The sequence below is a fragment of the Poecilia reticulata genome, linkage group LG20, assembly GCF_000633615.1.
Source record: "Poecilia reticulata strain Guanapo linkage group LG20, Guppy_female_1.0+MT, whole genome shotgun sequence".
Lineage (NCBI taxonomy): Eukaryota > Metazoa > Chordata > Actinopteri > Cyprinodontiformes > Poeciliidae > Poecilia > Poecilia reticulata.
The window spans coordinates 11,467,032-11,478,594 of NC_024350.1; the positions used below are offsets into that span (position 1 = coordinate 11,467,032).

The following is an 11,563-nucleotide window of genomic DNA, read 5'->3' on the forward strand; positions in this document are numbered from 1 at the left end:
GATGTAACGAGTAACGCGACAGTTTTGTAGAAATGTAGTGAAGTAGAAAGTACAGATACGTACTGTAAAATGTAGTGGAGTAAAAGTAGAAAGTACCCATTATTAAATCTACTTAAGTAAAGTACAGATACACCAAAATTGTACTTAAGTACAGTAACGACGTACTTGTACTTCGTTACTTCCCACCACTGGAAAGGAACTATGTCATATAGATAAAGTTAGTAAAGATGTAAAACAAAAAAGCTTCAATTCTTTTTTGTGTTTTGGGGTCTATAATTACATAAAATGTCCATATCATTTCAAATGTAGGTCTATCAGATTCTGAACTTGTACTTGTACTTGTAGTTTGTAAGTGACTGACAGGCAGATTTCTTATAAATCTGTCTTAAAACGTAATAGAGCTGTGGGACGGCTCGCAGCAAGCTGCGGAAAGTTTCCCATATTTTAAATCTAAAACTTGTATGATTTATGGTACAATTCACACAACATATTTTGAGTGAACTATATTAATTGTGCTACTTTATGCAAATAAATGTTGCATCTTTTGTCTTTTTGCAACTTCAATACAGAACGGAACAAAGACGAATCGAGCCCAGCAAATCAACGCTCACTTTCTGTATTGTGCCGCTGTCTCTGAACTGCGTTACGCTATTGGTTAATTTCCTTTCTAACTCCGTCAATCATAATGTTTGTTTACACTATTGGTTTGTTTCCTTTAAGAGGCGGGGCTAAATTGCACAACCCGGAAAAACACGCTGACTGCAGCATATCAGGGGGGAGAACGGTCGATGTGTATGTTTCACCGAAGAGAAATGGGTAAGAATACATGTATTAACATTAGTTGGATACTATCTCTGTATTATTTCTAGTAATGGCAAACCTGCTTCGTTTTAATGGCGTTAAAAATGCTCTATCTAGTCCAGCATTGCGGTTAGTCTGCAGTGTCAGGGTTTCCTGTTTTTCCCTCGATTCTATGGTCTTATTTTCCATTTGCTTCATGCCTGCATTTAAAGTAAAATCGATTGTTGATGTCTATCGGTATGTTTAATGCACACAGCATACAACATAAACGATCAAATATACTGGGAATTATTATTCGATTTGTGTGCGATCCAGGTGTATATGTATACCTAATGAAACTTTGATTAGTAACCTTGTGAGACTCTGGGCTCCTTCAAGATTATGTTCTGCATCCACGCACATAATTCCATTATTCCCAAAAATAATCAGGGCTAGAGATCAAAACCTTCCGCATTGAGATTCAAGGCAAAGTTGATCTTATTGATTTTCTTCAGGAGACTACTCACTTCATTCATCTCAACCCAATCATCTCTCCTCTACCGTTATCTGTCTTTTGGTTATATCTCTCTTTTCCAGTGCTGACTGTACCGTTTGCAAATCTGCTACCAAAATCCAATTCTCCTGCCCCTATAATCGCATAATGATGTTGCTTTATTTTCACAAAAAAGAAGAAAAAAACATATTAAAAACCAATTGGCAAAATCTAAAAAAAGAACTATAGGCATGTTAACATGCTCACATTTGAAACATGATTATATAGCATTTGAAATAATTTATGGAGACTAGAATTATGCTTAAACAATGTGTGTTTTAAGGTCATAGATCTACAACTGAACTATGCTGGCATAAGTCTACTTTTAATTCTAAACCGGTGTGCTTTAGGTTTGACCATTTGGACCTTTATCTTGGATGGGAAATGTCACTTTAAATTTGTTTTGCATGTTATTGCCAGCAGATTTTATTTAAACCCACATAATGATTTATTTTGTGAAAAGAAAAAGAAAATTACATCCATTTATACTAAAAATGGCTTTGGTATAACTAGGTAAGATTTTTACAATGTTTAGGAGTGTTTCTGGGATTTTTTTGAGCATGCTTCCAGAAATTCATCTGTGAGACCAGACACTGATATTGGGTGGGAAGGCCTGGCTAGCAGACACCAACCACTCTTCTTCATCCTAAAGATGTTCTATCAGACAGTCAGGTTCTTTCCTATTTTGCTTATTCCTGTCATTTTAGATATTGTTTCATGGACAGATGCACACTAATGTTAGAAAGGAAACAATTCCCAGAAAATTGGGACACTGGCATTTTCTTATGAGTTGCTGTCATTTCTCATTGTTTCCATATTGTAATAATACTTCCAACAGTTGACTGTGGGGTGTTTAGTGGTGTGGAAATGTCAGAAGGTGGCATCCTGTTATAGTTGTAGAAGCTGTCTGCATGAGTAGATGCTTGATTTGTATACACTCCTTGGCAAATACACTTTAATTTAGTGATTGAGAGTGATGACCCAATATTTTTGGCAATGTAGTGTCTAGAAAGAAAATATTAAAATAAGGATACATCGTTTTATTTAGCAAAAGTAAATTAATAGGCAAACAAAAAATACAATATTTTCTTCAGGTTACTTTGAAAAACAGTCTCTACTGATGCCAGGTCTTCACGAAGCCACACGGAAGAGCTTTAAAACCAACGATGCCTCCCTGAGGGTTTTTGTTTCTACTTTTAGTTGATCAGAAATCACGTTTTAGCAGATCTGGATGTGTTTTATAGTAAAAGTAAATGTAAATGTGAATCTGACAGACGAAAGTTAAGAAAAAAATTATGTTCCCATGTCTTAAATTGACGCAACAAATTTTCAGTGAAGCTATTTACTGAATATTTAATCAGAAAAGTGTGCAATGTCAAAATGCAAAAATATTTTTATTGGAATTCAATTTGCAATTTAAAATGAAACGGAACCTTTAAAAGTAGCTTCTGTACTTTGGGTTTGATTGATTGAGTTTACTGTAGCCTTCACATTCTCCCACATTCTTTTACAGTAGACAAAGAGCAGCTTCATCTCACTTTGAAAAATTTCCACACAACAGTCATGCAAATAGCATAAAAGATTTAAATAACTATCAGCTTTTTCATTTATCTAGCATTATTTTTATATATTTTCCCACTTTTCAGACACGAGGAGAAGCTGAAAAAAACATGCGGCTCAACTATTCAACGGGATAACATGTTTTATTTGCATGACTTGCTCTCTCATTGATTCTTAAGGAACACGCAAATTTGGTTCGCGCATTTATTAGGTGCTCTGCGTTTTCCTCCACATTCATTGTGCTTTTCTGCTCTTTAATGTTTCATGGCTTTTTAAGTTGTTTGCCGCAGACCCTCATACTTATTACTCATACAGTTTTACCATACTCAACCTTCGTACTCATGAAATCAATTAACTCTTCTAAATAATTTACCTTCTGAGCATACCCAAATAAGGAGAAGACATTTTTGTGCATCACATGTACGGTTCTAGCTGGTGTGTAGTTTTTCTTTTTCTTTTTTTTTTTTGTGTGTGTGTTCATGCATTAACTTGGCTTTCACCCCATGGCTCAAAGGAGTCTTGGGTGATTAGAGAAAGAGGGGAAGCCTTGATAAAGCATTAGCCTCTGATGCACACACAACCCAAAGACCCCTCTGTGCATCTACTCACATTCATTTTTCATGAAACGGACTCATAACAATTAGTCTGCTTACCGCCTGGGTGATCTTAGTGTCCCCAGTACTGCCTGTAGTCTGCTGTATGACATCACTCGCTTAAGAGTTTTAAATTTGACATTCTCATCTGTTTTTTTGTTTTTTATATAGTGCAGACATGGCAAGCTTTGGCTAATAGGTCCTCACTCATTCCCGTTGATAGAAGGCTAGTAAAGGGAAGTTGAACAAAAGAAACAGTAGTGCTTAGAGATTTTTTTTTTCGATATTTTCCCACCAGAGCTTTTATAGCAATTAATTTGCATGCGGAAAAAGGAAACAAAAAATGTAATGTTGTAATCCAGCATGCTTTGCCAATGCACAGCTTGTTTCCCTCTCCAAGCATCATAGAAAGCCAAGTGAACATTTATGCAGTAATTTAGCAAATACATTATGCAAATACCACACCTAAGTGCCTAGTAATTCGAGTGTTACAATACATAAAAAGCCAAATTGAGACCTTTTGGACAGACTGTTTCCAGTGACGGCGAGTGATAGCTCTGTGAGAGGCTTCGTAGCATTACTTCTGCGGGAAAAAATAAAAACGCAAAATGCAGTTCCCTAGAGACTGTCCATCTTCCCAGCCTCCCCCCCTCCCCAGTCTTCAGCCCCCTGTCCTAAACACCCTGCTGCTGTCCCCAGTCACCAAAGCCAAGGTCAAGAAGAAAGTGAGGTCTTCCTCTGTCTATAGGCTATTCCCTGGATGGATTCACCTCAGTGTGGCTGAGCTGCGTGTGCTACAGGATGGTCCCTCCTTCTTTGTTGTGACCGTCATCCTCAAGGTCAGCTTCTAGGGAAAGGTTTGGGCTTATCTGTCTCCCGCCCCTTTATTTTTTTCACTTTAGTTATCTTTCCAGCCATTTTTTTTTTTTTTTTTGTCTCAATGTATCTGTAGACGATAGCTCAAAGCTCCCATCTGGCGGTTTCTTGATGTGCCGGCTGACGTGTCTGTCTTTTTGTCTATCCATCGTTCTGCAGGGTAACTGACATTACGGCTTATTGTCTAGCTTTCAGAGGACCCATTTCTGCTCCAAAGCTCTAGGCTGATGCTCTGTATGCTTTTTGTAGCCTCTCCTCTCCTTCCTCACGTTGGCCATGGCCCTGTTTGCCTCGGAGCAGTGTTACAGTGGGTTTCATGTTAGATTGGATATTGTTGTTGTCCCTAAGCTATCATACTCAGCCTTGAGTCAGTGTGCTATCTTTGTCTAAATAGCATGCACAAACTAATGGAACAAGAAGAGAATCAACCCTGATCTGAATCGAAATACCTTTTAACATTCCAAGGAATGTGATTTTATTTTCTTTTTTTTCTGGTCTGAGTTAAAAAAAACAAACAAACAAACAAAGTCCACAGGTTTTCCAGGTGAATTTGCTTTCAGATTCATTTTCATTTGCCACCAACTCCCCTAAATAGTTTTCTTTTTATTTGTGAGTTGATTGGCTGACCAAAAAAATTCCTAAATCTGCAGCCACCAAAAAATCGGCTGAGATGAATTTGTGTGTTATTGTGGTGTATGTATATATGTGTGTGTGTGTGTGTGTGTGTGTGTGTGTGTATGTATATATATATATATATATATATATATATACTTTTTTTTCTCAACATGGGACGTTTTTTCTCTCACTGCCTAAAAGGGAATTAAATAAAAGGTATGACTTCTCAAAAATATTCAGTGTGAGATTATGCTACACTGAATAGCATAATCTCACACTCACAGGAATGAACATAGGTCAGTGTTCATCCCTGACCTATTGATAAAAAAGGATGTGATTAAAAAAATTTGGAGCAAGTGTTCAGCTAATCGTGACTTCAATTATTGTATTTTTAATAATGATAATAAAAAAAACACTTATTGCCTAATATGGGAGTTTATACTCATTTAACAAATGAACATGAATAAAAGGTTGAATTTATAAAAAGAAAAAAATTCAAAGCATAATATTATACTACTGAAATAAAAGACAAGTCTATTCTAATAAAAAAAAATTTTCCACATTTTTCCATGGCTGCTAACATCTGTGGATGCCACTATATGCGTCTACCTATGTCAAATAAATAATGTCTTTCCCTATATCTCTGATCGTTCAGGTTTGTATGGGAACTGTAAAAAACACTGCCTCTAACACACCCTGTCGCTGCTCCCCAAACACTTGTATCGACTGTGACTTTTGAGTATTACATAAGGAACATGGATTTCCAGCTGTCCGCGGTAAAAACCATGTAAATTCAAATGCTTAATTTTTATAGGCAGCCCGGCATTGACTGAAGTGCCTGCTTGTTATATATTTGGCAAGTCCTGCAAGTCTGAAGGGAAGCTGTCAATAACAATCCCAGCTATTGATATGGCAGTGGGCAGGAGATGTTACTTGGCCCTCGACTCCAGCCTCCCTCTGATCCCTCTACATCATAATTACATTAATATTGACAGACCCTTGACAATAGTCACATTACTATTGATAGGTGGTTGTCAATACCGTGTTTCCCCAAATAAAACATATTCATTCATAACTTGTAAACTGCTCGATAAAAAGCTTTGAAAAGACTATTGGACCCGGTCGGGTTTACTCTCCCCAGAGTGCTGCTGCTGTGACGGGGATTTCCACCACCTGGCAGTGTGTGTATTTGTTGATTTGCGTGTGTATTTGTGTGTGTGTGTGTCAGCTATAGACTGATAGATTAACTTAGTGTTGCATTAGAGCCCCACATAGATCAAGGCTTTCCTTGGCATGCATTCATAGCCAGACACACATGCATATAATCTCTAAATTTTCCTCCATCAAAGGAAAACTTTCAGATTAAGCAGAACAAACAGAGCCTGTTTATTGGTTGGCATACACATTCAGACTACTTCTATTTTTCTGCTGTATTTTTATATATATATATTTTATAATCCACACTCCTCTCCCATCACAAACGAGGTCCTGGTCGCTTAACATGGCAGCATTTCAAAGAAAGCTCAATAAATTTGTCATACCTGCTTAGTTCAGCGTAAATTCACTTTTTTTCCATCGGTTTGCTAATTCTCACTTATTTGGATGGTGTATCCTGGCTCTATTTAAATGTCTTGAATGCACAGACAGTCCTGTATACCTCAGTATTGGCCCAGAATGTTAGGATGGGCTTTTTTTAACCTTCTTGAGAAGCGTCTAAAGTGACCATCATCCCTCTCTCTTTCTGTCAGAACTGCCATATTTACCCGGTGGAAATCTCTTTTAAAGCCTCGTGACAAATCCTGTTCATCGAGACACAAAAGCTACTGTCAAGAAAAGGCCTCTCTCTGTCTCTCTCTCTCTCTCTCTCTCTCCTTCGGTGGCCTTTTTCGTCTCTCTCTCAATGTGTTAGTTAGTCTTCCACCTCTTAGGCGTTTCAGTCGGGCAAAGGGCAGATAAAACTGGGGAACTGAGCAGTTTGCAAATGTATGCAGCACAAAGTAGCCCAGATGACACAATGGTGAGATCCCATATGGAGCTGAATCTTGGAAGGGGGGGATTGTTCCACATTTGGCAGATGTTTATGGTGTACCAGAGACTGTGCCGTTAGCCTAATCCCTGGTGATGTGATTTGTACACACACCCCTATCTCTGGAGGGAGCAGGCAACGATAGCCCCTTAGCTTTGCCTACTGTGTGGGTGTGTGTCTAGTGTGTAGAATGGTGTGTGTTTATACAGTGGAGAAAGCATTCTAAGACCCCCTGCTTCACCGTATGCCATAGCTCAAAGCTTGCATTAAGGACGGGTTTTACATGTGAAAAGTGATTTCCGTTTCTGTGTAAAGAAAAATAACCTTTCTAATAGGATGGGCTTCCCCTCCAGGGCCTTTCTGCTCCGTATAACAAAGTTGTCCTGTAATAGAAGTGATTCTTTATACTTTTTTTTTTCCTCAGAGCAGATTTTAACCTAAATAGATTTTAAGATTTAAAAAAAATAATAGTGGTCATATGACATCAGTGTTCTTCATTATTGCTCATTTTTCAGAACAAGTTCCATGGGTCTGAAATTATGGGGAAAAGATTATTGGTAAAAAGTGTAATCCAGCGTATATTGCCTGGAATAAAGTCTCGAAAGTAAATAGGGTAGATGGCATAGTTATCCATCCATACATGCATTCGCCTATACAATCACATCTGTCTGTCCTGCTATCAGGTGTGAATTTATTATGAATCTTGGTGTGTCTAGTTCCAAAATGGGCTAAAAAATGCCTGAAAACTCTTGGAGTCTGAAAATATATGGAATTTCTTTTATGAAAAATTTGTAGGAACCTTGGGGAAAGTCCACTCTGTTTCTATTTCAACTTAAGCTGTTACTTGAAAACTTTTGATTGTTTGTATCTTGCTGTCCAGGTTCCCTTTAGAAAAAATGTTAGTGTTCACAGGTTCTTCTATTCAAACTCCAAAGTTTGAGAAGCTGTATTAATGACTTGGTCTCCAAATTAAACCAAAGTTAAATTGTTATGCAAATTCTACATCAAAAACAAATCTCAAAGCCTTCATTAATATCTGTCTTGATTTATTTTTATTTTTTTTTCCCAGCAGGTTTGAACAGGGACCACAACAAAAGGACAGCTCGAACTAATGGTTCAGAATCTGCAGTTGACCCACCAGTTTTGCGCATTAGCCAGCTGGACGCCCTGGAGCTGGACTCGGCTCTTGAGCAACTGCTGTGGACCCAGTTCACTCAGTGTTTCCAGAACTGCCGCCCAGGGTTGCTCACCCCGGTGGAGCCTGAACTGAAAGTTTTACTTTATCTGCTGCTCTGGAGGTTTACTCTTTATTCTAGCAATGCCACAATAGGTCAATCTCTACTGAGCCTGCGCTATCAAAGCACATCTTCATCATCTCCCCACTACAGACCGCTGTTCCCTCGTCAGAAGTTTTGTCTTGCCATACTTACTGCAGGCCCCCGTTGGCTGCAGGAGCGTTCCTACCGTCTCCTGCCATGTTTAGCTTTGAGTCCAAGAGGGGCTGTTTCGGAATCAGACGGTGGCTTGCTGCAACAAAGTCTCCGTAAAGCCCTGACTCTTGTTTCTGGTCTGGCTAAGTTCGCTACCTTTGTCAACTTCCTAGTTTTCCTAAGGAGTGGCCGTCACCCTGTCCTACCTGAAAGAATTGCGGGAGCTCAGGCTGTGTTCAGTAAACCTAATGTGGTTCGAGATGTAACTTACCAGTACATGAACCGGGAACTACTGTGGCACGGCTTTGCCGAGTTCCTCATCTTCTTGTTGCCGCTGGTAAATTTAAGGAAACTGAAAGCGGCGGTGTTATTGCATGTGCTTGGAAGAAAAGATTCCGAGGAAGAAGGCACAAGAGAGGGAAAAGACGTGTGGAAAAACTGTGGACTATGTGGAGAATGGCCAACAATGCCTCATACAGTGGGATGCCAGCATGTTTTCTGCTACTACTGCATTAAAAGCCACAGCATTGCCGACGCTTACCTCACATGTCCGAAATGTGGGGCAGAAGCAGGGACGCCCAATGTGGTGAAGATGGACATGCGGGTTGTGGGCAGGTGATGGTTCCATCCTGCTGAGAGAAAACTGCTAGAAACTCGATCTGAGTGAAAGGGATAGTTGAGGATTATTTAAGCGGAGATTTGATAAACTGTAAGAAGCAAGTAGTATTTTACCTTTAGCAAATAACTGTGTTTTTTTTTGTTTTGTTTTTTTTAACATGAATCCTGATCAGTAAGATGAAGCTAACAGACATGACCAAATCAGACTTTTATCAGCTTAAAGCGACTTGAGTCTCAGAAACATCTCAACTGTTTTTGCCAAAATTTTCAAAACCCTTAAAATTTATGTTAGTTAGCATTGGGCAGTCGTATCTAGAGAAGCCAGTGATTAAACTTGATTGACTTATTCATTGATTATTTACACAGAAAACAGACTTAGGAAGTTGTGTGCCACCAGTGATATTAAGGTGGTATACAAAAGTAGAAACACCCTTTAATTGTTTTTTTCGTTTGTTTGTTTGTTTGTTTTGTTTTTTCCCATGCTGTTTTTTTATATCTGTTTCTCTGACTGGAAAAACTTTACGTTTTGGTTCTTAGTATGAGTTTCATATATGAGGAATATTTCTGGTACCTCTATTTCCTATCTCCTTGATAGAGATGTTAATTTCTGAAGAAATTGTGTTTATCTGTTCCCAGTATTTGCTTTTTTTTTTTTTTTTTCCTTCTAAATATTTAGTCATGTATGACTTTATGACGCGAGGACTTTTCCTTACTGTCTTTTCTAAGCACACAGTTGTCTATGTTTAATGTATGTGTGCATATATCGACAGTCTTCTGTGCCCTCTGTTTCTCTGGCTGGACTTTGGATGGAATTATTTGTCTTTGGTGCACTGGACAGACTACAGAGCACCACACGGGGCATATATTTGATGAGTGAATGTGTTGATTTATGCTCCAAATTGGCTCTGTGATGGGGCGCGTGGATGTGTGTGTATGTGTGTGTTTGTTGAAATGGGAATATTTGTTCTGATGAAAAATGCAGAAAGTCAGCTGAATAAATAATGGGAGGAATTTCTGATGCCTCTCATCATGGCCAAATTAGCATTTGTTGTGTATTTTGTGCCTAAATTGTATTTCAACATCATTAAAATTGATAGAGTGCTACCTCTTGGGTGTTTATTTAGTTAAGTGGAGGAGTGAGAGAGAGCGCGAGATGAGGGAAAGTTATAACAATCAGTACACTTCTCTCTAGACAGGCCTGGTCGTTCTAACTCCCATTATCCGTTTTCACAGCACCCCAACATGCTCAAGATCAAGGGGGCAGCCAGGGGCTTGGATTGACTCACACACACTTGACAGCCATCCTCTCTTTTCCCTTGGCCTTTCTCTCTTTTGCTGCCTTTCCGTCTCTCTCCCTCTGTAATCTCAAGGGCCCTCGCTCCTATAAGACTGTAGTAAACTGTACCAAAACCCTGGCAGTCGTCTGCTTCCTCGCAGGCGAATTACTCTCTAATCCCTGTAATGAGTCCAAAGATGCTTATTTATGCTGGAGTTAACCTCCACCAGTGAGCCCAGCCCCAGGCCAAACTCACCCCAGCTGAGTGAAGCCTTTCCTGGGCTGACAAGAGAGGAGTGGGATGGAGGGGGGGGGGGTTGTGATGGTTGCTATCCACCTCCTCTTCCCACTCTTTCTTTTTCCCTTCTCTGATCACCAGTGCTTAATTTCTGATTGCCAAGACAATCAATTGTAACTGCAGGCGTAACGGAGAACCTATTGCAGAGGGAAACGGCCTCAGTTCTACCGGCACAAACACATGAATCTGCGCTCAGATGAGACTTTTGCTGGGCTTAAGAGAATAAAGCATGCAATATCTCTACTTATGAGGTTCGCGAGGGCCCTGAAGAACATCGGGTTGCTGCATTGGTTTGATCTTGTGTTAAATTATTTATGTGATACTGACCAATGGCTTCTTTCTTTGTCCTAGAACTTCTCCTAGTCTCTGTGGCAGATGTCCTTTGTGGTAATGTAAGGTAATCCAACATGAATCAATTGTACGGTTTAAACCTCCTATAGAAGCATTGACGTCTTGTGATGGATTAAAAGAAAACTTGAAACCTCGAGGTGGGTGTTACAATCCTAGATAAAGATTGGGTTGACATCTTGTGGAAAACGGAGGACACATCCTGAGGATTCTTTGAGGTCCTCTTTTATATCAAGGACGTTTTGACTAATGAATGCAACACTAATGCATATAAAGCCCCAGATAGGAAAGACCGATGGTCAATATTTTATGCACTACATTACATTAATGTGAAGTAAGTCCCAGAAAGTGAGATTAGGACGATGTTTGAGATTAAGGATGCATATATGATCAACCCTAATGCCACTGGGACATGTCATTGTCTTAACATTCAGAGAGACTTACAATCCAAACCTTTTTTGCTGATATTACTCTGTAACCCTAATTGAAGCCCCCAATCCTCAGGAAAGAAAAGAGATAAAGAAGAAACATTGCATTAGAGTCTATTAATTGAGTTAGGACATGTATTAAATTAGTTGGAAGTTGGAGCA

At 39.2% G+C, this 11,563-nt stretch overlaps 1 protein-coding gene across 2 annotated transcripts; it reads left to right on the top strand.

Annotated features, from left to right (window-relative positions):
• Positions 1 to 741: 741 nt before the first annotated feature.
• On the top strand, positions 742 to 11,109 carry pex2 (peroxisomal biogenesis factor 2). Of its 2 annotated transcripts, none has more exons than XM_008396128.2 (2): positions 742 to 816; positions 8,076 to 11,109. In XM_008396128.2, exons 1-2 carry the CDS (start codon positions 789 to 791, stop codon positions 9,050 to 9,052), a joined length of 1,005 nt encoding a protein of 334 aa, XP_008394350.1. In that variant the 5' UTR covers positions 742 to 788; the 3' UTR covers positions 9,053 to 11,109. The 2 variants fall into 2 exon arrangements, with proteins under 2 accessions (XP_008394350.1, XP_008394349.1); XM_008396127.2 differs by having other exon boundaries at positions 751 to 816; positions 8,073 to 11,109.
• Positions 11,110 to 11,563: the final 454 nt, after the last annotated feature.

Coding starts and splice junctions, on each gene's coding strand:
- pex2 (XM_008396127.2), top strand. CDS start 789: ATGTGTATGTTTCACCGAAGAGAAATGG. Junction 817..8,072: donor GTTTCACCGAAGAGAAATGG/GTAAGAATACAT, acceptor TTTTTTTCCCAG/CAGGTTTGAACAGGGACCAC.